This window comes from Penicillium argentinense, assembly GCF_028826775.1.
Source record: "Penicillium argentinense strain IBT 30761 chromosome Unknown utg000002l_segment0_segment0, whole genome shotgun sequence".
Lineage (NCBI taxonomy): Eukaryota > Fungi > Ascomycota > Eurotiomycetes > Eurotiales > Aspergillaceae > Penicillium > Penicillium argentinense.
In genome coordinates, this window is record NW_026622661.1 from 3,277,226 (window position 1) to 3,300,028 (window position 22,803).

At 50.6% G+C, this 22,803-nt stretch overlaps 8 protein-coding genes across 8 annotated transcripts; 4 read left to right on the forward strand and 4 right to left on the reverse strand.

The window, feature by feature from the left end:
• Positions 1-258: 258 nt before the first annotated feature.
• N7532_002036 (phosphoserine phosphatase SerB) lies at positions 259-1,765 on the reverse strand (the record flags this gene model as incomplete). Its single annotated transcript, XM_056614530.1, has 3 exons — positions 259-579; positions 633-890; positions 950-1,765. 3 exons carry the CDS (start codon positions 1,763-1,765, stop codon positions 259-261), a joined length of 1,395 nt encoding a protein of 464 aa, XP_056479571.1.
• A 996-nt stretch (positions 1,766-2,761) lies between these two features.
• On the forward strand, positions 2,762-3,756 carry met16 (phosphoadenylyl-sulfate reductase (thioredoxin); the record flags this gene model as incomplete). Its single annotated transcript, XM_056614531.1, has 2 exons — positions 2,762-2,942; positions 3,008-3,756. The coding sequence occupies 2 exons, from the start codon at positions 2,762-2,764 to the stop codon at positions 3,754-3,756; spliced, it is 930 nt and encodes a 309-aa protein (XP_056479572.1).
• Positions 3,757-4,810: 1,054 nt separating this feature from the next.
• On the reverse strand, positions 4,811-5,131 carry N7532_002038 (GroES-like protein; the record flags this gene model as incomplete). The annotated part of the gene is made up of 1 exon (XM_056614532.1): positions 4,811-5,131. One exon carries the CDS (start codon positions 5,129-5,131, stop codon positions 4,811-4,813), a length of 321 nt encoding a protein of 106 aa, XP_056479573.1.
• A 2,900-nt stretch (positions 5,132-8,031) lies between these two features.
• N7532_002039 (putative exo-polygalacturonase) lies at positions 8,032-9,591 on the forward strand (the record flags this gene model as incomplete). Its single annotated transcript, XM_056614533.1, has 6 exons — positions 8,032-8,292; positions 8,344-8,609; positions 8,666-8,745; positions 8,795-9,036; positions 9,095-9,164; positions 9,230-9,591. The coding sequence occupies 6 exons, from the start codon at positions 8,032-8,034 to the stop codon at positions 9,589-9,591; spliced, it is 1,281 nt and encodes a 426-aa protein (XP_056479574.1).
• A 1,656-nt stretch (positions 9,592-11,247) lies between these two features.
• N7532_002040 (GNAT family N-acetyltransferase) lies at positions 11,248-12,160 on the reverse strand (the record flags this gene model as incomplete). The annotated part of the gene is made up of 4 exons (XM_056614534.1): positions 11,248-11,376; positions 11,432-11,721; positions 11,765-11,970; positions 12,015-12,160. 4 exons carry the CDS (start codon positions 12,158-12,160, stop codon positions 11,248-11,250), a joined length of 771 nt encoding a protein of 256 aa, XP_056479575.1.
• Positions 12,161-13,279: 1,119 nt separating this feature from the next.
• Positions 13,280-14,050, forward strand: N7532_002041 (Endo-1-6-beta-D-glucanase neg1; the record flags this gene model as incomplete). The annotated part of the gene is made up of 1 exon (XM_056614535.1): positions 13,280-14,050. One exon carries the CDS (start codon positions 13,280-13,282, stop codon positions 14,048-14,050), a length of 771 nt encoding a protein of 256 aa, XP_056479576.1.
• A 1,265-nt stretch (positions 14,051-15,315) lies between these two features.
• On the forward strand, positions 15,316-19,355 carry N7532_002042 (putative pathogenicity factor; the record flags this gene model as incomplete). The annotated part of the gene is made up of 5 exons (XM_056614536.1): positions 15,316-15,374; positions 15,454-15,960; positions 16,081-16,474; positions 16,537-16,814; positions 16,949-19,355. 5 exons carry the CDS (start codon positions 15,316-15,318, stop codon positions 19,353-19,355), a joined length of 3,645 nt encoding a protein of 1,214 aa, XP_056479577.1.
• A 592-nt stretch (positions 19,356-19,947) lies between these two features.
• Positions 19,948-22,544, reverse strand: N7532_002043 (SNF1 family serine/threonine-protein kinase; the record flags this gene model as incomplete). Its single annotated transcript, XM_056614537.1, has 4 exons — positions 19,948-20,498; positions 20,550-21,158; positions 21,216-22,051; positions 22,153-22,544. 4 exons carry the CDS (start codon positions 22,542-22,544, stop codon positions 19,948-19,950), a joined length of 2,388 nt encoding a protein of 795 aa, XP_056479578.1.
• Between the last annotated feature and the right edge of the window lie 259 nt (positions 22,545-22,803).

Genomic DNA, 22,803 nt, shown 5'->3' on the forward strand with positions numbered 1-22,803 from the left:
AGCAGATACCAGGCTGACAACCCATCCGCCACCAGACTCCTGTTCCTGGGTCTTGTGTTGTTGAAATTGCAAGTAACTCCGAACTGACATTAAGAAATGCAAGTCGATATTCCATGTCCTCATCAGCTTCTGGCTTCTGATTTGCGAGGTATCGACCAAATGGATATCCCTGCCCACCAAGCCAAATGGGTATGATTTTGAATTTGAAATGCAGCGGTTCCGCAACAGAGGAAGGTATCCAGCTCCCGGTTGGGGGTTTTACTGCCGCTTGGAGAGTTCAACAATATCCTTACTATCCATACCAAGTAAGTAGAGGATATCGACCAGACTCTCGCCGTTGACACGAGTGGGTGCTTCAAGCTGGACCTTGGACTTGGCGCGCCAGGCGACACCAAGGCCAGCAGCGTGAAGCATCAGTAGATCATTAGCGCCGTCGCCAACAGCCATAGTCTGGGATACAGGGATGTTGTTCTCGGCCGCAATGGACTTGAGGAGGGTGCGCTTCTGGGCTGCATCGATGATGGGCTTGGATTCGACGAGTTTGCCGGTCAGGGTTTGAGTGGCGGTGTCGATTTCAAGCTATTTGAAAATCAGCAAGTAGAGAGGCTCAAGTGGTCTGAATTGATACTTACGTGGTTAGCAACGGCATAATCCAGTCCAAGTTCACCTGCGAGCCACTCCGCCAGAGGCTGGAAGCCACCACTTAAAACGGCCATTTTGTATCCGAGAGCCTTCAAGGCACCGCAGAGTTCGCGAGCACCCTTGGAAATAGTGAGAACAGACTTAAGCTTCTCGAAAACGTCGGCGGGGACACCCTTCAAAAGGCCAACACGCTCCTTCAGGGAAGCAGCAAAGTCCAGCTCTCCGTTCATCGCTCGCTCCGTGATTTCCTACGTCCTTGTTAGACTGACTACTGTAAGCATTGTGACCCTGGCACGGAGGAACCTACCGAAACCTCTTTCTCCACTCCGATGAATTTGGCGATCTCGTCGATGACCTCGTTCTCAATAAGAGTGCTATCCATATCGAAGACTGCCAATCGCTTGTGCCGGCGGAAAACACTCTCCTCTTGCAGGACTACCTCGACATTCCACTCGCGCTCGAAACGCCAGATGCTCTCGTGCTTACGTAGATCCACGAACGAGAGGTATTCTGGGTCTGGAGGCGGGGAGAATGTGACCTCGACAACTCGAGGCTGCTCTTCACGATCAAGACAGCGGTGCGACGTGTTTGCGCGCTGGTACGGGGTGGGAAGAGTCTCGAGGATCTGGAGGAAGTTCGTCAGACACAATTGCGAGACGAATGGCCCGTACAGGTGATCCAATGGCTCCGGTTCCGGTGCTGGCGGCTCTCGGGGAATCTTCTCCATGTCATCCGTCGGGGCTGACCCCACTGGGACATGAGGCGCAGGGAGCTTATCCCCCGTGGTGAGGTTAGGCGACACATCGGGGTGAATATGAGGGTGAACAGGATTGCCGGATTTGTAGAAAATGGTCGCGACGATGCGCGGAGTGCCGTGGGGGAGCTGAGCGGCCTGGTGGTTGAAGATACTGTGAATAACACCACTCTCGTGAACACGCTCTGGGTCCGGTTTAATGGGATTGGTGAGAGTAGACAGACTCTCGTCCAACTGAGAGCCGAGCACCTCGCCAATGTTGGCGCTGATCGGGGCGGGGGGCTTATATTGCTGGTGATCTTGGAGGAACGAACTGCTGCGCATCTGGCCCAGCGAGGGCCGCTGGCGAGGGTGGGTGGATTCGGCCATGACTGCGGACGAAGAGCGACTTCGTCCTCCGGTCACAACAAAGCGCAACGAAAGCCCCTCCAAAAAAAAAGCCCACCGATCGGCACGTGGGCAGGGCCCACCGTCACTTCAGGTAGTCACGTGATCTTATCACCCTCACGTGCGGTCACGGCAGCCGTGGCCTCCGAGAAATAATGCCGGGCGGTGAATACGCACGCAGCCTGTCGCCTCAGGCCGCGAAATCACAGCAGAGCGAGCAGGCAGAGCACTCCGCCGCCACTCCACCATGACATACATTGCAGATCATAACGTGCTTACAGCTTGCTAGAAGCCTGCTGGATCGGGTAACATCCAAGATTGCGTTTTTCTAGAAGCTGGCCCGCTAACATCATTGATCAGGCAAGCGAACCTGACGTTGATTCCGTGATTATTGTTCATCGGATGAATTGGTCAGCGGCGGGGTTTATCCTGCTTACGGATTCCGGCCGTACTCCGGAGCTTCGACCATGTTCCGTGCACATGGAGGGGGAAGGAATTATCAAGCTCTAAACCCCGAGCAACTTAGCTCTCTGCGACTGAAAATGGAAATGGAATGCTGCCTCTGGCCAGTGGCAGCCTGAGGCTGCCGGCGCCGAGCCCGATTTCGCGGCAAGATGGGTGGTCGGGAGCCCCACAGCGACCAACTGCGCATAAATTGCGTGATTCCCCCGGAACATGACAGAATCGAATTTTTCAGCAAGAGCCCCGATCTGGCAGGCGGTATTTTGCAATGTCGTGATTGCCAGGCCGGCAGAATGGACGGAATGGCGGGTTCGGATGGAATACCAGGCACGAACATCCGAAATGATGTCGTGATTGCCCCTGGTGTCCCTTATATTCCTGCCATTGTCATCTTTGCCTCCATCCTCAAGCTCTTTCCGGTGTCCCAAACCACGTACAGCGCCCCCAAAACCACTTACTGGTTCTGCTCTATACTTGCCTGTACACATTCACCTTACTATACATACTCCCTCCACAATGCCGGCCAAGATGTCTGCTGGTTACCCCTCTGATCTCGAGGGCATCGACTCTCGAGACAGTGCCACTGAGTCTGGATATGTTAGCGGCTCCTCATCTGAAGAATATATCCCCGAGATTGTCTTCACCAAGCCTCATCTCCAGTTCTTGAACCGTCAGCTGCAATTCCTCGAACCCCAAGGTATGCTTTCGTGTTTTGCCTTGAACCCCGCCTTTGAATACATAGTTCTGACTCATTTTGTTTAGATATCCTCAAATGGTGCATCACATCACTCCCCCACCTCTTCCAGACCACAGCCTTCGGCCTGACTGGGCTGGTCACTCTGGATATGCTGTCCAAGCTGGAGGTTCCCCGCCCCCAGATGGTCGACCTGATCTTCCTCGACACTTTGCATCATTTCCCTGAAACCCTGGCCCTGGTTGACCGTGTCCGCAAGCGTTATCCCAACAACAACGTGCACGTGTACAAGCCAGCTGGTTCTGATACTGCCGCCGAATTCGAAGCCAAGTATGGTTCCCGCCTCTGGGAGACCGATGACCAGCTCTACGACTGGGTTGCCAAGGTTGAGCCCGCCCAGCGTGCTTACCGCGAGATGAACGTCCATGCCGTCCTCACTGGCCGTCGCCGTAGCCAGGGTGGTAAGCGTGGTGACCTCGACGTCATCGAAGTCGACGAGGCCGGTCTCATCAAGATCAACCCCATGGCCAACTGGACCTTCGACCAGGTTAAACAATATGTCAAGGAGCACAATGTTCCCTACAACGAGTTGCTCGACCGTGGCTACAAGAGCGTTGGTGACTGGCACTCCACTCAGCCTGTGGCCGACAACGAGGACGAGCGCTCCGGTCGTTGGAAGGGCCAGCAGAAGACCGAGTGCGGCATCCACAACCCCCGCTCAAAGTACGCCCAGTACCTGATGGAGTTGGAACGGAAGCGTCAAGAAGAGGCTCTCACCCAGGCACTTCAGTCCCAGCTTACTTCTGCTGCCCAGTGATTCCTCGATCTTACGTTTTTTCTTTATATTTCCTGTGCATACCCCTGGCGTTCCAAGTGTGGATGATACCTCTTGTTCTTTCAGCGGCCCACCTTTCCACTTTGATGATTGATTTTTTCTGTTGTTGGGCTTCCACACCCACTCAAAAAGATGGTGTAATCCACTGTCATCTGCATACCAGCTCTTCCTTTCTCCTTTTGAAGGGCTCCTGTTTGTATATAGGGAGTTGGACTCCGTTCTCAGCCCATATGGAGCTGATACATGATAATGACCCTTGCATAATAGATTCAAAATAGCATATTACGATCCGCTATTCTAAACAATTCTGGTGTTTGCTGTATATCTCTAAAATTGAGCTCGATTTTATTTCATGATTTTACCGAGAACGCATTGTGATCCTAAAGTTTGCTCGGCTGCTGTTGGGACGTGCTTCGTTCCTGACGTCCTCCGATGAACGGACCCGATCACGTGATTGACCAGCCCTAAATGAATTGGCCAACAGCTCAATGGCACTATGCAATTCCTAGTAGAGCACAAAAACGACTCGGGTAGATACATATCCCTGATGTGTACATAGTCTTCTAATTTGAGTTGGCACATTTGCTGTCACCAGAGAACAACCAGCGACAACAACCAAATTGCTTAATTAGGATGCGTAATAACGCGTACGTGATCCGTGTGGATCGGCAGTGATCTGCTTCCCCCGAAAATTAAACTTGATCACGCAATATAGCTTATGTGAGATCAGAGAGGAAATCCAGAGTCAGCTCTATTCTGCGGGCGCAGTATATTGAGGTTCGAGGATTGTAATCTGAGCATGGTCGATGCGGTGTTGGCCATTTCACAATTGCATGCATATAGTGCTATCAGGGTAGCTGAAAGTACTAGTATGAGAGAGGATACAAACTTACAAAGAATTGAAATTGTGGAAGATATTTCTTGGTTGTTTTCCGGCTTCTTTTCTTTTTAACTTTCTTATATGTACACCGATGATACCAACCCATCACAAAATGTTCTTAAAAAAATTTTAATTGATATTTTAAGATGCTCAACTTTAGTCATCTTGGACACCTTGGATCAGGTTCTTGATACCCTGTCCATTCTTCGTGATCTCCCAAGCTTCTGGAGCTTTTACGAAAGGCACAATGGTGCTCTTCAGGCACTTGACGGAAATTTTGTAGGAGCTCAGCAAAGAAAGGGCAACCTCGTCGTAACCTGGTGCGTATCGCCTCCCTGTCTTGAACTCGGTCTCTTTTTTGCACATGTTCAGAACAGGAAGAGTCAGACCAGCTTTCTTAAGCCCAATCTGAACACCAACACCTCCCGGTCTGGAGGCATACACCCAGTCTGGGCCGATGATTCGGCACCTGTGCATTCCAAAACCACATCCGCGCCCAACTCAAACCAGTTGCTTCTGTTCGCGCTGGAACATACCTTCACCGGGGTCACACCTCTGCCTGGTTGTCCGCCATACTCTCTGCTCACCTTCGAAGATGCACACGATCTCCGAGCTTGGATTGAACGATCGGTGTTTGAGCACCACTGGAATGGGAGTATATCTAGGTAGAAATGATTTAGGAATGGACTAAGATAGACGGTACCGACTTTTCTCCCCACTTTGATAGTCCATTATTAGCACTCTCAACCTACTATACACCCCCGGTACCACCCACCTGCCACCTGACCGGCCCTGAATATAGGGCTGAAACGCAGCACACATAGCACCTTTACTACAGTACCTAAGCGCTTATGAATACACAAGGAGCCATTTTTGTAGCAAGTGGCCTTGAGTCGAGCCCTTTGGCCCGCTGGCCCACTAGGGCAGGCCAGGATATCATTAGTCCGCAGCCGCCGAGTTATGCCAGATCCTCGTCTTTGGTGTGACTAGCTGTATAATAGCACGTAATTGGTCCGCTGGCACTCCTTACAGTAGTACCTTAAAGAAGCGCTCTCTCACAGAGCACGTGAAGGTGATTATAAATTACATCGGCACACCTCAACAATACTAAGAGCCCAGTAGAAGGATAAGCTTCGCAGTCCTGGAATTATGAACGTATTCAATCTCGACCCAACCAAAGAACGGCTGACTGGTGCTCGTGGAGAGTCGATGTCGGCCTCTCCCATACCACCGCTTGGATTTTATGTTACAGTAAGTCTCGCGCTTCCTTCATTGGCGATTTGATTTGCATATTAGGCTTTGATGGCCCGGATTCTGCGGAACCGAAAGCTAAGTGAGAGATCAATGGAGTGCGGGACAAAGCATTTTTAGCATGACCAATCCGAATTAAAACCTGTATCCTCTGGATCGGTAGTCATATCATCATCCTCTTATTCTCCAGGAGAAGGGGACTCGATTGCCCATTTGTTGAGTTTTTGCAGCTGTTTTACTGAGGCATGAAATCGTTCCTCGAAACCCTCACTGATCATTTTTTCGCGCTTTGTATTTGCAAATCCTTCGATGAGGTACAACGAATAAAGATGCGTTGTATGCAATATTTGCATCTCTAACCTCCGAATCGAAATTGCCTATGAGAAACTGGAATAAGAATTGAAATGCCAAGTCCTGTGCCAGACTCCTCCCGTATCGATTCTCTCCCTTGGGTCCCATTAGCTCTTCTGAAGTATTCAAGAATGCCATGCATGTTGCGATCGCACAATACATCAACATGGAGGATTTTCAGATTTTCACAAAGAATAATGTAGTAGTTTATCCGTGTTGGCATGTGACGGAAGAAATGGCGAAATCCATTCTTCACGCCCTCGTATATTATCTCAAAGAAGGGTATATCTTCGTGCGTTCGCAACTCCGTTGAATCGTGCCCAGGAGACCGTCTGGACCTCGAAAATGATGCGAAGTAAAGCATTTTTGTCACGCCAACTAATTATTCCGTTTCTCCAACGCGAATTTTAACGTTAGAACCATATCATCTTTGGCTAGATGAAGTGCATCCTACTTTATAGTGAGCAAAAACTATGAGACCCATGCAGGCCAACCCAGAACTTTACCTCCATCGAGTAAAAAAAGAGGCTTCTATGTAGAGAGGCAGTACGCTACAGTGCGTCCCAAAACTGATGCCACCACTAACTCTCTTTGATTGTTTCCCAAATCTTACTTAATATGCTCGGCTAGTCCCTAGTTATTGGGGATTTTTCCTTGTAACTTTGGCGTTGGTCCTCGTATTGTTTCGTACACAGAGTACCTTCCGCTATGGTGGGGTGTATTCGCCTGTACTTAATTATGACCGACACCTTTTTACCCCGCCCCAAAGGGCGACCTCTCCTGGTAGCTTACGTGGAGAGTATAACCATTTTGTGTGGTTCTAAGGCCAGAAAGGGCCACACGTGATCTGAAAAACACAAATGGTAACCCCTATGACTATGGCTTATGGGCCTTCAATGTGAGAAGGGCAGCGAAATTATTTACTTATCTGGCTCTTCAGCAAAGCCATGCCTTGTAATTACAGCTGCTCAGAGCTGGCCCCGCCCTGGTCTTCTAACAGTGACATATCCGGAATTGGGGTAAGCTTCCTGTTATTGTCCACTTGTTGGCCTACCTCACCTATTTAGGTCGTCATTAGCTACGTTGTGACTGCTGGAATTGCAGTAGTTATTATCTTTATCTATTATTTTACGCTATATCAACCAACCAATGACCCTTTTCGCGGAACTCGTGCAGCCAACAGCGCTTTCGTACCAATCCGGTGGACGATATAATGCTGACTTGCTTACGTCTTGCGGCAAAGCGCACCCCGGGAGCCTCTCGGCTGAAGCACTATGCCACTACTCGACTTGACAGAATATTTCTGAAGATACGATATTGGCTACATCGTTAGATAGCTTTCGGAATAGGCTCATGCAGTTAAAGTGCATCCAATTTCCATTATGATAGTCTTTCTGAGCAAAAATTCGCATCATGAGTTGAGCGACAGATCGAGTGCCTTCGGTCCCTTCTACACCGATCTTGCCGACAGACGCCGTCAAGTAGGGACCTAGACTTCACAAGTAAGTCACTTCGCTTCGTTCCAACTGAGTTGGCACTGTGGGTGTATCATGTGGGGAAGGCACCGACCGTCGCTCTATTGGTGGAAATTTTGGTGTTCCATCCCCGTTGCGCTCCTCGCAACGCCCCAATGCGGGGAAATACTGGCAATGGAATAATGGCTTACTTTTCGGCCTCTGATGCATTGTTGTTTTGACCCTAATATCCTATTTATAAACTCTGAGCCATCTGTATGATACGATACAATTGTTATTGCTTGTTAGGCAGTCATCGAAATGCGCCTTTCCCAAGCACTCTGCCTTCTTTCTGCCTTAACCTGCGCGTTTGCAGGCAGAAAGCCTCCCTTCAGAGAAGTCTGTGTCGTCCAGGCTTCAGGATCCAACACCACAGATGATGCTCCTGCCATCGTTCAAGCATTCAAACGATGTGGCCGCGGAGGCAGGATAGAATTCAAGCCGACTACATACTACGTTAACTCTGTTATGAATATTTCATGGCTGGAGGATGTTGAGGTTGATATTCGAGGAGAGCTCCTGGTTTGCAATCCTAACAGGATCCGTCAATGACTACACTGACAACTGTTTTAGTGGAGTACTGACATTCAGTACTGGCTGAACAATTCCTTGGACGTCGGCTATCAGAACCAGTCTACTGCATTTATTCTCGGAGGTAATAATGTCAGGATTGACGGCCACGGCGTGGGGACGTTCAATGGGAATGGCGACACATGGTATCAATGGATAAAAAAGCAACCTAATACGTCCAACTATCCCGGGCGGCCCCATGCGATCACCTTTAACGGCCTCACGAATTCGGTGGTTCGAGGTCTCAACTTCCTTCGGAGTCAGATGTGGTACGTTTGGTGTGGGTCCCGGTAAATAAACGAAAAAACTAATAGGTGCGAGACAGGACAATGTCTATCATATATTCTCACCAAGTTGATCTAGACAGTATCTTTGTGAACAACACTGGAAACGTAATCTCGAGTTGTAAGTACCCCTTCTACCGGGAGACAGTATCTTAACTAATCTGGCATAGCAAACACCGACGGAGCAGATACCATTCGATCCTCACATATCACGTTCAACAATTGGACCGTATACAATGGAGATGATAGTATTTCGCTCAAGGGCAACAGCACTGACATCACAATTACAAACTCCCACTTCTACAACGGACTGGGAATTGCTCTGGGCAGCATAGGCCAGTACAAGGATCAGCTCGAGACTATCGAACGATTCACTGTGAAGAACATTGACTACCATAACATACTTCATGCGGTAAGAAACTTGCCTATAATTCTACGGGCTGTTCTTGACAAGTTTCTGCTACCTTCAGGTGTACTTCAAAACATGGACAAATGACCAAAACGGATACCCACCTAACGGGGGCGGTGGCGGACTCGGATGTGAGGTCGCCTTGGACAGATACCTCCATCATATAAGGGAGACAAAACTAACCTAAACGCGATAGACGCTTCGGACATGATCTTTGAAGACCTCAAAGTTACAGGTCTACGTGGCGCTGCAATTGCAATCTCTCAATGCACCCGTTTTAGCGGCGCACCAGGCCAAGGAAACTGTACAAATTCAAAGTTCCAAATTCGAGATATCAAAATGGTCGATTTAAATGGTACGACTGAGTCCCCTAACGTGGCCTCCTTCCAGTGCAGTGCTGTTGCACCCTGTACCGACATTGGGCTTTTCGATATTCATCTAAAGCTGTCGAATGGAACTGAGGCCTCGCAGTACCTGTGTGGAAATGTGGAGAACGCAAGAGGCTTTGAATGCACAGGGGCGGCGTGCGTAGGGTCCAGCGCGACAGGAGAATGCTAAGGTATGTAGTTAGTGGATATCTGGAGCCGGATCTTCTTGCCAAGACGAGCCATGAGTGTTCAGGAAGTACTCAGGGAGCAAACGATAAGACTGATTTGATCTCATTTACGTGATGTTTCGGTGAATAAGATCTTGGAAAAAATGAACGCTTAAAATGGCGTCGAATGTAGCTGTTGGTATCACCAGCTAGGTACTGTGTACACAGTTAAGTGGATAGTGTGTATGCTCAAAAGCAAAAGTCAATTGATTCATGTAGATAGATGTTCATCCTCAGTCTAGTTGGAAAACACACCTAGATCCCACACGCCGGCCTTCGGCGGTCACAACACCGGGGCCGCAGCCCAGCGCAAGAATGCGTACACCAAGCAAGGGATGTTATCCATCAGTCGCTAGCAGTGGGTCACCGCTAGTTTGTTCTGACAGGAGGATATATCCCCACAGTAGCCGTTTTTGGCGCTCAATATACCGTCACTTAGCTTTGGGGTGTAAGATTTGAATACCGGACAAGGATTATCCATAAGGCCAAAATATTCATATCTACTGTCGGGGGTTATACATATCCTAGAATCCAAAAATCCCTGGTCTTGAATCATTCGATGGACCTGTGGCTCATACGGCAAATTGGGACAAAGAGTATGACCTTCAATGTTTGAGTGTGGCCGTGATAGGCAATGGATGTTCGTTTGCTTCTCTAAAAATACAATGGCATCCGGCATCGTCTTCCACGTCGGAAACACAAAGATGCTCTTTCAGAACCTAGTCACATGATCCTCTAAATTCAGATATGGTTACTCCCGTCCTTTAGATCGAATTCAATTTTGAACAGTAAAGCGGTCGAGAGGTGTAATGTTATGTATTGCGACTGATCCAAAAATAACCACCCCTGTGGTATCCTCGTCCCAATACAATTTTCCTCCCCAATCAAGCAACGACCAAACCCCTAAATCGTTGGAAAATGGCGCGAAACCTGAATCCCTAGCAGCGTAAGATGATTATATACATGAAAAGCTGCAGAAAAGGCTGACATACATCACAAATGGCCAAACTGGCAAGTGTAGTGAGCGTTCTATTATTAATATACGCAAGAATATGCGGTTGTTCGGCAGTCCCAATTCTACCATAATTCCTCGCCACCAAGCATTACTCCTGTGATGTTGGACACTTCTTGTGACCACCTTGCTAAAACACCCCACCTTTATACATACAAAAACCTCTTTTCCAAGACCTCGATGGGAAAACCAGTTCGTTTTCGCTGGAGTGGAACAAGAAGCAACACAGGACACGAATACGGCTCAGTCACTATCTTGGACGACAGATATTATCACAATCTACGAATCAGCTTCAAACTGGATTTTACGACCCCAGCAGGCAGATCCTACGACTGTTATGACGACTTTCCCGAATCATACATCACGGACCAAGGAAAGATCCTGGTGACTGCTATCGACACAACCTAGGCTGATCTGGCCTCGGTTGGCGGACCAGCTGACGGGTAATCTTTGATAAGTGGCTCTACAAGATCTATATCAAGACCAACAAGACGGTCTTCAGCTGATGCGCTCTTGAAGCTGGCAATTATCTCAATTTGTTAAAAATCTCCATCGATTCAAATGTTTCCGGCAACGGATCCTCTGACTCTAATGCATGGGAGTGGTTTCATATGAATTCAATCCAGAGACGTTGGAAAGTATCGGTGAGGTTGCCAAAGACGGCTTCGAGACATCTTTCAACCTGTCTCGGCCAGCTAAGATTTTCCAAGTCGCTGCCTTCTCTGGGGATAAATTTCTAGCCAGATCGTAGTTAGCGTCACGAGTCTAGAGATGAGCTCTCAACTAGCTACAGTTGCTCCACGCCAGTTCGACCCTTCCAAATTTGGCTTAGGGCGCCAGATCATTCCCGTCAGTCTAAATTCCCCGAAGCCGCTATAAGGAGCGGCATACTTTCTGAGATCTATATCCGCATGTTTTGTTTCTTCCAATCCCAGTTTGACGTAGAAGCCATGCGCAGGAGCCTCGGCACAGAGTCTCAAAGGCACGTCCTCAGCTTTTGCCCGATCGAAGCCCAGTTGCATTAACTTCGAGCCGATTCCATGTCTCTGGGCAGATGGCTTGACGCACATATAAACAATTTCTATGTGTAAGGTGTCATCCAGTGGAAAAGGCGTAGGGACTACCGAAACAATCCAGATTTTCCACTCCACCCATGACATCGCCTGATGTTTTCATGACTTTCGCGAAGAGAATCGGATTCAGTCCTTCAGGAGTCTCTTGGTTTGGACCATTTTTGAGGCCGTATTCTGGCTGGGCTTCCAGCGGGCGTTTGCGGGCGATCACATAGTAAACGAGGATTTCCGACGAGGTATTGACCGCCTTGAAGCATCTGTGGAGGAATCGTCGAATCCGGCCATGACCGCATTGGCGTACGCTTTTGTCTGGATTTGGTCCTTCGGCCAGTTCTCGAAGAGGAGGCGATTGATGCTGAGGCGGAGCTTTGCAGCATGGATAAATCGCGCCGGAAAGGGGAGGTCGTCCCCCTCGACGGGCAGCATAGAGAACTCGGGAGTCGTCATGGTGTTCGGGGGGGAGATTTCACATCCAGGGATATGAGTTAATACTGTGCGAGGCTGGCAAGGGCAAGGGCTTCAGTTAAATTGTAGATGCTGTCGACGTTGTGTGGACTGAACGACCTTCCTCAGGCTACCGGCAATATCGATTCAACAAGGCAGCAACTCGTAGTCGCGTTCTTGTAGCTATTTGGCAGAAGATGACGAGTCTCCCGAATATCTTGCAGGCTGAAATTTTCCAGGTTGGTCTTCTAGGAGCGCTGAGCATGTCTAGGGTATGCGATCATCGCCAGGCAGAAATGGCGGGGCCGAGATCTGTTATTCCAAGCTCAACCGAATCGGTCTGGGGCCATCAACAAAAGAGGCTTCCAGATTTCTCGACCCGACTGTGTATATCTTGATGACTATCGCAGTTTTGCACGAGTGGAAAGAGTCGGAAATCCATGCTGCCTGTTCTGTCTGAACTGCTGAATTTGCGGGTATCGGAGCGAACCGATCGAGAATCGATTTTCTTCTGCATCGAGTAAATCCTTGGCTTTCAAGATCGGCGCCTGGGTCCAGGCGCTCTCGGATAGATCACCCTAGTATAGTCTTGCTGTGCGTGCTGCATGAATCCCGGCGAGCTCTGAGTACGAGAACGAGCGCAGGTCGGCCCTTGTCCTCCCCTGCGACCACCCTGCAAATGCTTACCGGCGCCACAGCAACTTGGCCCCGAGCCACGTCCACTTTCTGAGCTGCCCTGGCGTGTCTTTCTCCGTGCGTGGTCGCATTGTCGGGTTGCGCGGTGGCATCCGCAGGAAATTGCGGGGAGGTGGAGAAAACAACGCAACGCTGAGAATTCCACCTGCTTGCTGCAGAGTCGGCGAATGCGATGCTCCCGTTACAGGCTACACCGGCAATACCAACCGCTGGCTTCGGTTTTCCAGGACGGGGATATCGTCGGAACGCCGGTCTGCAGGAGGTGAGGTTGCAAAATGTGCTGAGTGAGCGGAAGGTTAGCCCCGACTCCCAGCTGTATAAACATGACCCTGACGGCTTACACACTTTCGAAGATCTTCGTCAAGGAGTAAAGCACTCCTTCCTGCTATCGTCGATTTTCTCTATTCTACCCCTCGACAAAATGAAATGCACGGAATATATCCTCTTCGGCCTGGCAGCACTGGCCGATGCTTCGAAAAAGCGCGCTGGACCGGCATCGGCTTACTCGTCCAATTCCGCAGGCAACTACAAGTTGTCTTAATCAGCCCCCCTGTTCAAAGAGGTGGCAGCTCAGTCTCCGAGTCAACATGGAAAATCAGTATCGACGACACAAATTGCGGTCATAAGCAGACTATTGTTGGTTTCGGAGCTGCGGTGACCGATGCCACAGTTACCTCCTTCAACACATTGTCTATTGCAGAACTGGGCCTCCGGTGTAACTGCCTGGCCTCTCGGCACAGACTCCTCGATGGTCCGCACCTGTCAAGTGGTGGCTGCGGCACCTGTACGGGTCTGGTCACTATTAACGGCGATAGCTATACGTTCCAGACGGCATATTACATGATTGCGCAATTCAGCAAGTTCATGCCACCGGGCGCGATTGTGCTTAGCGGCACTGGTAGTTATACGTATTCGAATGGCGGCGGTATACAGTCAATTGCCTCTCTGAACCCAGATGGCACTCGCTCAGTCGTCATCGAAAATACTTTTGGTAACGATATTTATCTTTCCCTATCGACAAACAGTGGAGAGGAGTGGAGTGGAACATTCCTGCCGAGTCGGTTACTACATGCGTGCTTCCCGCAAGCCAGTGAGTCGTGTATTGTCGATCTCAATAACCATTTCATTGGGGAATTATCGATCAATTATCAAGAATTGATAGGCATTGAGAGACATGGGTATTCGAGATTCAACTGAAATGGCATTCCGTGAATGTCCTCATTCTCACAGTGCATATACAAATTCTGGATTTTCCCTGTCGTTTTAATCACGTACACTAAGTATTTCCGATATCAGTAAATAGCACTTAGGTGCATACTGTGCATTCTAGTAACTAAGCCGAATATATGCCTAATCAGCTCACATCACCGCTTTGTGCCTGTTTTCTCGACGACACCACCTCAGTTGATGAAAAGCAAGTCGCAAACGCACAACGCAAAACAGACCATGATGGTTATCTCAGGCGGAACATATCGGGACGCGTCTCGGGGGCTGAATGTTTGTGGTCCGATAATATTATTAGTATAGTAGCCAGTTAGATACAACGCCAGCAGCGGTTGTCTTCTTGGTGTATTTAGCTGCGGTTGGCCGATCATGTACCCTTCAAAGAATGTTCTCACAGCTCAAGCATCTCCTCGGCCTCTTTGTAGGATAGGATGTTTTCTGAAATTAAGTCCGAATCCATTCTTTGCATGCCGCCTTTGCGCCTCTGCTTTGCACTCCTGAGCTGGCTACGGAGCCCGTCCAATCTGGTCGCCCCGATCAAGCTTCCCATCGGTCCGGGAGACAGATCTCTTTCTTGCCGTCTACGGCTGCTCTGGCCCGGCTCTTGGGAGTTTGGCCTTGTTGGTCTTGGCGATTGCGAGGGCTTCACAATCCACGTAGGTGCGTAAAGACCCAGAGCTGGCAAATTCAACCTTTCGAGCACGTCTTCAGGAGTCCTCTCTAGCTTCACCAGATCGACGTCGTATGGTGGTGGTTGCCTGTCTCCACTACTTTCAGCACTGATCCAGACCTTTTTCTCGCTCACGTAATTCAGTCGAAGACGGATGCACCGCGAGCAGCTCCCCAGGATGGAAGGAGCACCGTCTGATCGCAAAGAGACGAAGCTGTTCGAGCTTTGGGTCCACTAGAACTCACTAGCTCGGGCTTGGGAAATACCTACCCTAGGGTAGTAGCAATGTCGTGTTCCGTTGTTGCTGAGACCAAGCGTGCGATCACATGACGAACTTTCGAACAGGCATGACATGATCGGGCGCATTTCTACGGAAGGGTATAGCGGCCAATGCTCACCTTGGGACTCTCTCTTCACTTCCCAATGTTGCTGCTCTTCTGGCAATAGAAGGAGCCCCACTTCCCCACACTCTGACTGACTCCGATTGACGCCGACGGGGATGACCGGCGTGAGGCCGACGGGATCCAAGCTGTAGTGCAAGTTTCGGGCCAACTACATGCAACCCCGAATGTCCACCGGTCGAGGTCCGATTCGACTCCCATATATTCTGTGCAATCTGCATCCACCGTAGATTGGCATTATCAAGAACATCAAGACCCCCGCGACAGCAATGGCTATGATTCGTCCCCGCATTTGATCCACCCAGTGGTGGCCCCGAACTGGCCTCGAAGCTTCTTGCAGATCCTCGAAATGTACAGCGTTTGGATCTTCTTGTGCTTGCGGATAGATCGGAAATCGAAGCGGCAGCCTCTGTCGCCAATGTCACGATTCCAGACAGTGTGCAGATATTGGAGGACAAAAGTGCACCTACCGTGCCGATTCCCGATCGAACGGGGGAAACTTCGAAAGAAGCTGGAAAGCGAGCACTCCATCATCTCAAGCGCGCTGTTTCGTTGGTCAGTCAAAGCCAAGCCGATGCTATAGTCTTCACTCCACTCAACAAGACGTCCCTCCATATGGCCGGCGTGCACGAAGAAGATGAACTGCGATGGTTTGCCATGCACCTGAATCACCGGGAAACAACGAGCGAGGTCAATATTATTCCTGGGCTGTGGACTGCTCGGGTCACGAGTCATATCGCTATGAAAGACGTGTCGTCGTGGATCTCGGCCCCATCGGTTTCGGAGTCTATCGAACTCCTGCATAATCTACTGTGAGTATCCTTGATAACCAGAGATTCACAAAATCGTAGCCTATCATGATTTATTGCAATTAGGTCGGAATCCGGTATCCAATGTCCCTGCCTAGGCGTATGTGCATTAAATCCACACAGCGGGGAGAACGGGCTTTTCGGTCGCGAAGAAATTGATTCAATCGGGCCCGCTGTGAGCGAGCCCCAGGCAAAGGGCATTAAAGCCAAGGGCCCTTTCCCGAGCGTCACCATCTTCGTTGGGCGAACAAACTATGATGGCATCGTCACAATGTATCATTATCAGGGACATATTGCACTCAAGGTCATCGGGTTCGATAGTAGGATGACGGTTCAAGGAAGCCCACCGGTGGTGATCGCGACTCCGGCGCGTGGCACGGCGTTTGATATCGCAGGCAAAAATTTTTCCAGTTTCGAGAGCAGTCAAAACGCATTTGGATATTTCCATTGCGGTTGTCAGCAAGAAGGCCGCTCTGCGGGTTGCTCCATTCTAGCTGTGAACATGAACATGTGTGAGGTAGGCAGAAGCCAGAACCAGTTCCAGCAGAACATTTCCTGATCGGCCCATCTAATCAACAGCATAGCCCACCCGTAATTAGAGACGGTTTGGTCGGTTTTCTGGGCTTCACGGTCGCACTAGCAGGATCAAAAACTTCTCCCATTCAGTCGGCCACTAGACCGTTGCGCAGCTTCCATGCATATCGACTGTATGGGAGTGTCCATCCTCTCGTTAATACCAAAGAGAAGTTGAAGGGACGCTTCAAGCTCGCTCTGATTGCAGGCGGAACTTTCCTCGGGCAGGCAGAAATTCACGGAACCTTCCTGTACAGCTGGTACCAAACCGACCTGCCGCTGGGGTATAAGTAGTTTCTTTTCTCACTTCCTCCACCTCTTCCTTCTTCACCCACCACCCCGCCTCCTCACCTTTCTACTTGCTGCCTTCTTGTGGTCAGGCCATCATATCTTGCTCTCGACCTCTGATTCTTTCTAGCGAGCCTTGTCAGCTATCTGTCTTCTCGCTCGACAACATGTCTCAGGACAACGAGTCGTCGAGCAACCATTCAACCTCTCCCCATCCACTCCCTCTTTCCCCCAACAACACCCAGCTTAGCCCACCGCCGCCCGAATTTGCAGACCCCCAGCAGCCTGTTCCCCAGCAGCCTGTTCACCAGGAGCCCGGAGAACAGCAGGCAGCCCCAGCAGAGCCCCATCCTTCCCTGCCTGCTTCTCCAAGTCCCAGTGACCCAGCACCCCTCCGCGGAATGGACCTCTGGAGAGCAGCCATGAGGCGTTGGGAAGAAAATCCACAATTTCGACGAGCCCGAGAACGTCGGCTTCGTGAATTTGCTCAACTCAGTGAAGCCTCCAGCAACGGCATCACTACCCGGCGTCGACTTCGTGAATTTGCTCAACTTAGTGAAACCTCCGGCAACGGCATCACTACCCGGCACCAAGACGAAGGCTCACTGTCCCCTCCTGGCTTATTCGGAACACGTCCCACGACGCCGCCATCTACTACTCAGTCCCGAGACGAAAACCTGCGGCCCCCTACTGTGCCCTCTCGTGACTTATTCAGAACTCCTCCCGCGCCACCGCCATTGTATCAGTGTCGTCTTCCACCACTCGGCGCCAGTACAAACTATCCTTCTACGCCGAATGAAGGCCGTGCTGTCTTCAATCTGCCCCCGCCTACTCCCACCAGGACCTCCTACAACCAATCCGCCTCTCGTCCGCATGACCTCGTGTACTCACTTGCGGACCACCCCATTCTGGATCGTCCCTGCTATTTGTGCATGACTCTGGATGCCTGTCCTCACAACATCAGACAACCTGCTTCGACCATGGTTCCTTCTTCCTTTGAAGCTGGCTCGGAACACTCCTCTTTGAATCATATGAGAATCGATGAGTACCGTCAGGACACAGGATACGAGGAGGGTATGCCTTTCTCTGCCTCCCCCTCGCCCTCGCCCGTGAATGAAGACTCCGATCCAGACTATTTGAGCGACGATTCCAGTGAGCTATCCGAGTATAGCAGTGCGGAGTTTGACGAAGATGATCTGGGATTCAGTGCTCCCCTGCCTCGTTCGAAACAGTCTTCAGAGACTCCCGCAAATCAGGAAGACACCCAGTGCGAATTTGCCGGTACCTGTCACATGGGACCTGCTACTCCCAATGGAACTCAGCACTACCGGAAGATCATTTCTCACGTCTTCGGTCGTAATAAATCAGCAACAAAGATCTTCCCGGAACATGTCTGGGTTCACTACTGCCGCAAGCACTACCAGCGTGCACGATACCGGGCTGGACAATGGCCATTTACCCAGTGCGAACTACTGCTCGAGTCCTTGAACCGCATGGAAAGTTGGGGAGGTGTTCGGAGCTTTGAGCTTATTCTTCGTCGACGAGAGCAAGAACGCATCGACGGTAGGCAGAGCAGTCATGACCGTCAAATTCTCACTTCTTCCCATTCTGCAACCAGCTATGTTTCTACGGGGTTCTCTCCTCGCTCTGGTCGTCGCAACCCACGCGCTGTGATTGCCCCCGTTCCAGAATGGCTTCGTCAACTCGTTGGCGATGGTCTCACTTTCGACGACATTAGAGGCATAATCTATGAAGTCCGCGAGTACATGGCTATTCTGCAAGAGGAGGAGGGTGAAATCGTCGCTGTCCAAGATGGCGCTATCGACAATGATGACGCCAACGCCGTCGACTATGACAATGACAATGACAATGACAACGAGCCTACCAGAGCAGAATATTTTTCGAATGCTGAAGGAAAAGAACGTCGTGTCATTTTCAAGAAGCCTGCTCGTACTCTCCGCAGCCCGATCCGCTTCCCGGATATCGAGATTATCCCCCATTTCCACCAGTGGGCTCTGGATGAATACGAAGTTCGAAGACAGCGAACGCAGTCCCGTGCTCCACCCAACAGGAAGCTCAGATATTCAGGTAAGCGACATTGGCGTCTCCTCGACCGTCCGGTCAACCCGCGGGAAATCCAAATTCCTCGCGGTCTTGAGCGTTACGCCGGTTGGTTCAGGGATTACCGGCGGCCTGCTGACCCCAGGTATTCAGATATACGAGCTGATACTGCTACCCCCCGCTCGGCTATCAGCCATAGTCCGACTGTCACCAATCGCCATACTATCACCCACAGGCCTACTGTCGCCCACCGCTCGGCTGTCAACCATCGCCATGCTATCACCCACAGTCCTACTGTCACTCATCGCCCGACTATCACATATCGTGGCGCCGGTCTTACTAGGGGCCACTTTAGTCCTCCAAGTCGTACGACAGGCTCGGGTATCAGGGGCAACTTCAGGATCATGGCGCGAGGTCGTCCTCGACCCGTGTCTCGCGTTGATCAGCAAGGAAAAGTTAAGAAACCAAACAACTGAGTCAACCGTCAAACTCTTGGAAATGGCGACTGGAATTTGTTGTATGTTTGGTGGAAGATTTGAAATATGTGATGTTGAACTAGGGTTCAAAATAGTATGACATCTGGAGTTAAAAAAAAAGGAAAAGAGAGAAAAAAAGCAAGGGTGGTGGGCGGATTGTTTGAAGTCGAATGTTTGGCATTTGAATACTCTTCGTGATTGACTGTGCTGCGATGGAGAAAAATCTCCCTGGGTTGACTACGAATCTCAGCTGTGTCTACATCTAAATTCATCACACATCGAGACACTTGGTTGAACGTCAGGGAGAGAACGTTTTTCCTAGGGGATAGGTATCAGAATACCATCAAAGTCAATCAAATTTTAACGTATTCATATGCGAAATATTTTCTGATGAGTAGATTAAAAACTCCATACTGTGTGCAAAAGCATCAAAAAATAAGACCACGCTTGCTGAAACAGACACCAAATGCAATGAGATCCGATGTACAAAAGAGCCGCGCATCCCCAGGTGGAAATAGCATTAACAGGATTAGGAGGATGATTACGGTGAGAGATGTCGTGATCGTCGGGATTTTTCAGGGGACGACGGATATTAGCTAGCCACTGCAAGCTGAGCCACGAGATCGGAGGCTACATCAAGGAAAGGATAAGGGCTCGTGACCTCTTTCTCCTTATTCTTGATCCGCTTGCTGATGGGGTTCCATTCAGTGTCACCTTGGGCACGAATCACGTTTTGGTAACCGTCGCACTTGAAGTCGACCATGTAGTTATTCTCCTCGAGTTGATAGAGTTGAATGTCGACGAAGACCCAGACACCGTGGGAGATGCTGGGAAGGCCCTTATTTTGCATGGCGGATGAAGGCGCAGAAGGTGCACTGTTGTCGGTTGTTAAGGTCTTATTATCCTCAGTGTGTGCTGAGATGCCGGAAATATGAAAGCGGCGGCGCAGCTCCTCGAGATCACTTCGGCTATTATACACACTGGTGGATGCTCCCGGTGCCGTCACGCCTTCTTTTAAAAGGCGAGCGCGAATGAACCAGGGGTCCTTGGGAATGTAGTAGTCCGAGGGAAGATCCGGATATTTGCTCTGGAGGGGTTTGGGTTTGTCGGGTGACGGTGTCGCATCAGGGCCAATATTAGTTCCTATGAAAAGTCAGCATGGGCAGTTCCAAATATACCAGCAGTACCATATACCTGATTCAATCGGCTGGACGTCCCAGACTCCACCCTGAGCAGCAATTGCTCGGTACAAATAAAGCATAGCCTCATAGGGTTGGTTGCGAGAACGAATACCAAATTGCCATTTTCGTGATCTCTTCGGTTGCTGTGTGATAGGGTGTCCAATCGGGGGCTCGAGCCGCAGCTTCTCCAGGTCAACGATGCTACGCGAATGGGGCTTCAACGCCCAAACCGTAGTAGCTTGCTCCTCGACGGATAGTTCTCTCGGCTCGCCTCCCTGGCCTTGTTCTTGGAGAGCGGCCTCTTGTCGGCGCTCTTCTAGCACTCTATCGCGCTCTCTCTGCTCCCGATCACGCTGTTCCATCAGTTGATCGTGGACATATGGCAGACTGGTAGGCAAGATTCGAACATGGCTAAGACGCGGCTGCTCGGAATCTTCCATGTCCACTTGTTGAGCTTCCTCGGCGCGTGCACGTCGCGCGACGCTAGGCGTACGAGCAACTGTCGGCTGGGGCTGTGGCTGAACCTGCGCTCTGGGGAGAGGAGAACGATCGGATGGTGAGGGTGCGGGTGATTTTTGTGCAGAAGGGACGTTTTGGGCCATCAGGTTGTCTTCCGTTGGAGCTGGTCAGGGAGTTAGTCGTAAGTATCAAGGTAAAGTTGTTTTAAATGTAGACTTACAGTTGGTCTGCATCATTTCATTCTCGACCACGATTGAGAATGCATCTTTGATCGCGCTGGGTTCCGGATGCCGCAATGCCTCTTCGATATCTTCCTGGCCATATCCCATGCTTTTCTCGAGCTTTCGCACGGCTACGCGGTGAATCTTATGCTGAACTGGAAGAGGCTTTCCGGGTGCAAGCTTGCGCGAGTCGATTGCCTTGTTGGGGTCCACGCCTGTCGCAATGAATTCCTCTGGTGGGGGCTCCAGGTATTTTGGTAGGTTCTTGGTAAACCACGGGTCTCTGCGAATCTCCTCAATTGTAATTCTGTGGACGGGATGGACTTGAAGCATTGCTCGGATAAGACGGGCGGCCCCGGGGGAGATGTATCCCGGGACGTGGAAGTTGCCGGCCGCGATCTTCTTGAAAAGGGCGGGGATGTAATCATCGTCAAAGGGCAATCGGCCAACCAGCAGCACATAAAGAATCACACCACAGCTCCAAACATCCACCTCGGGCCCCGCGTAGAGCTTACCGGAGATAACTTCTGGAGCAGCGTAGTTGGGGCTTCCGCAGCTCGTCTTCAAGAAATTACCGTCCGTCATGATATTGCTCAGTCCGAAATCGGCGATCTTCACGTTCTTCTGGCTGTCGATCAACAGGTTCTCTGGCTTCAGGTCACGGTGGACGATCTTGTGTCGGTGACAGTATTCGACGGCGCAAATAATCTGTTGGAAGAACTTCCGAGCTTCGTCGTCGTTGCATTTTCCTCTCCTGACAAGATAATCGAAAAGTTCTCGCTCGGCATACTCGAGGACCATCACAATATCGGTTTTGGTCGCGATCACGGTGTACCTGAAAGCGGGGAAGGCAGTAGCAGTCAGTCATTCGGTTCGGCTCATTGCGGTTCTGCCGGAAAGGTTGACAACGGGGCAATTCATGAACATGACACGTACAATTTGATGATATGAGGATGGCGTAGCAATTGAAGGTACTGTATCTCTCGCTCTACACGTCCGACCATGTCCCGGGAGAGGAGCTTGCGGCGGGAGATGATCTTGAGGGCGACTTGACGGCCACTTGGCTGATGAATCGCCAGTTTGACCTTGCCGAAAGACCCTTCGCCCAGAATCTTGATCGTCTGGTACTGATCGAGGCGCTGCATATCCCTGGTGGTCGCGGGGGATTGCGTCGCGGCCGCATCGGTCCGGCCGGTCGGGCGTGGCGGCGGCATGGCCATGGCGGAGGGGTTCGGTCTAGCAGACTTGCTAGCAGGCTCACGCGAGCGATCGGAGTCGGTAGATGCAAGAGGGATCGAGAGATCCTCCTCGTCGAATGCTGCAGCCATGATGGAAGGATAACGTGACGTGATTGATTTTATGGGTCAACCCAGCGGTCTGGGTGGCTGATTGTGCCGTGGTTCTCGTTCTATTTTTCTGCCCTTGGAGCATCGCCAATCAGTCGGTCTCGACCCTCCCCACAGCAGAGCCGAGGGTGGAGCAGAAGCAGCTGTTATACAGCTACTGTAGAAGGGCGGGGCGGGGGCGGAAGGCGGAGGGGAAGTCCCAGCGCTAACGGGGGGTGAGAATGAGAAGATGCGGTGATTC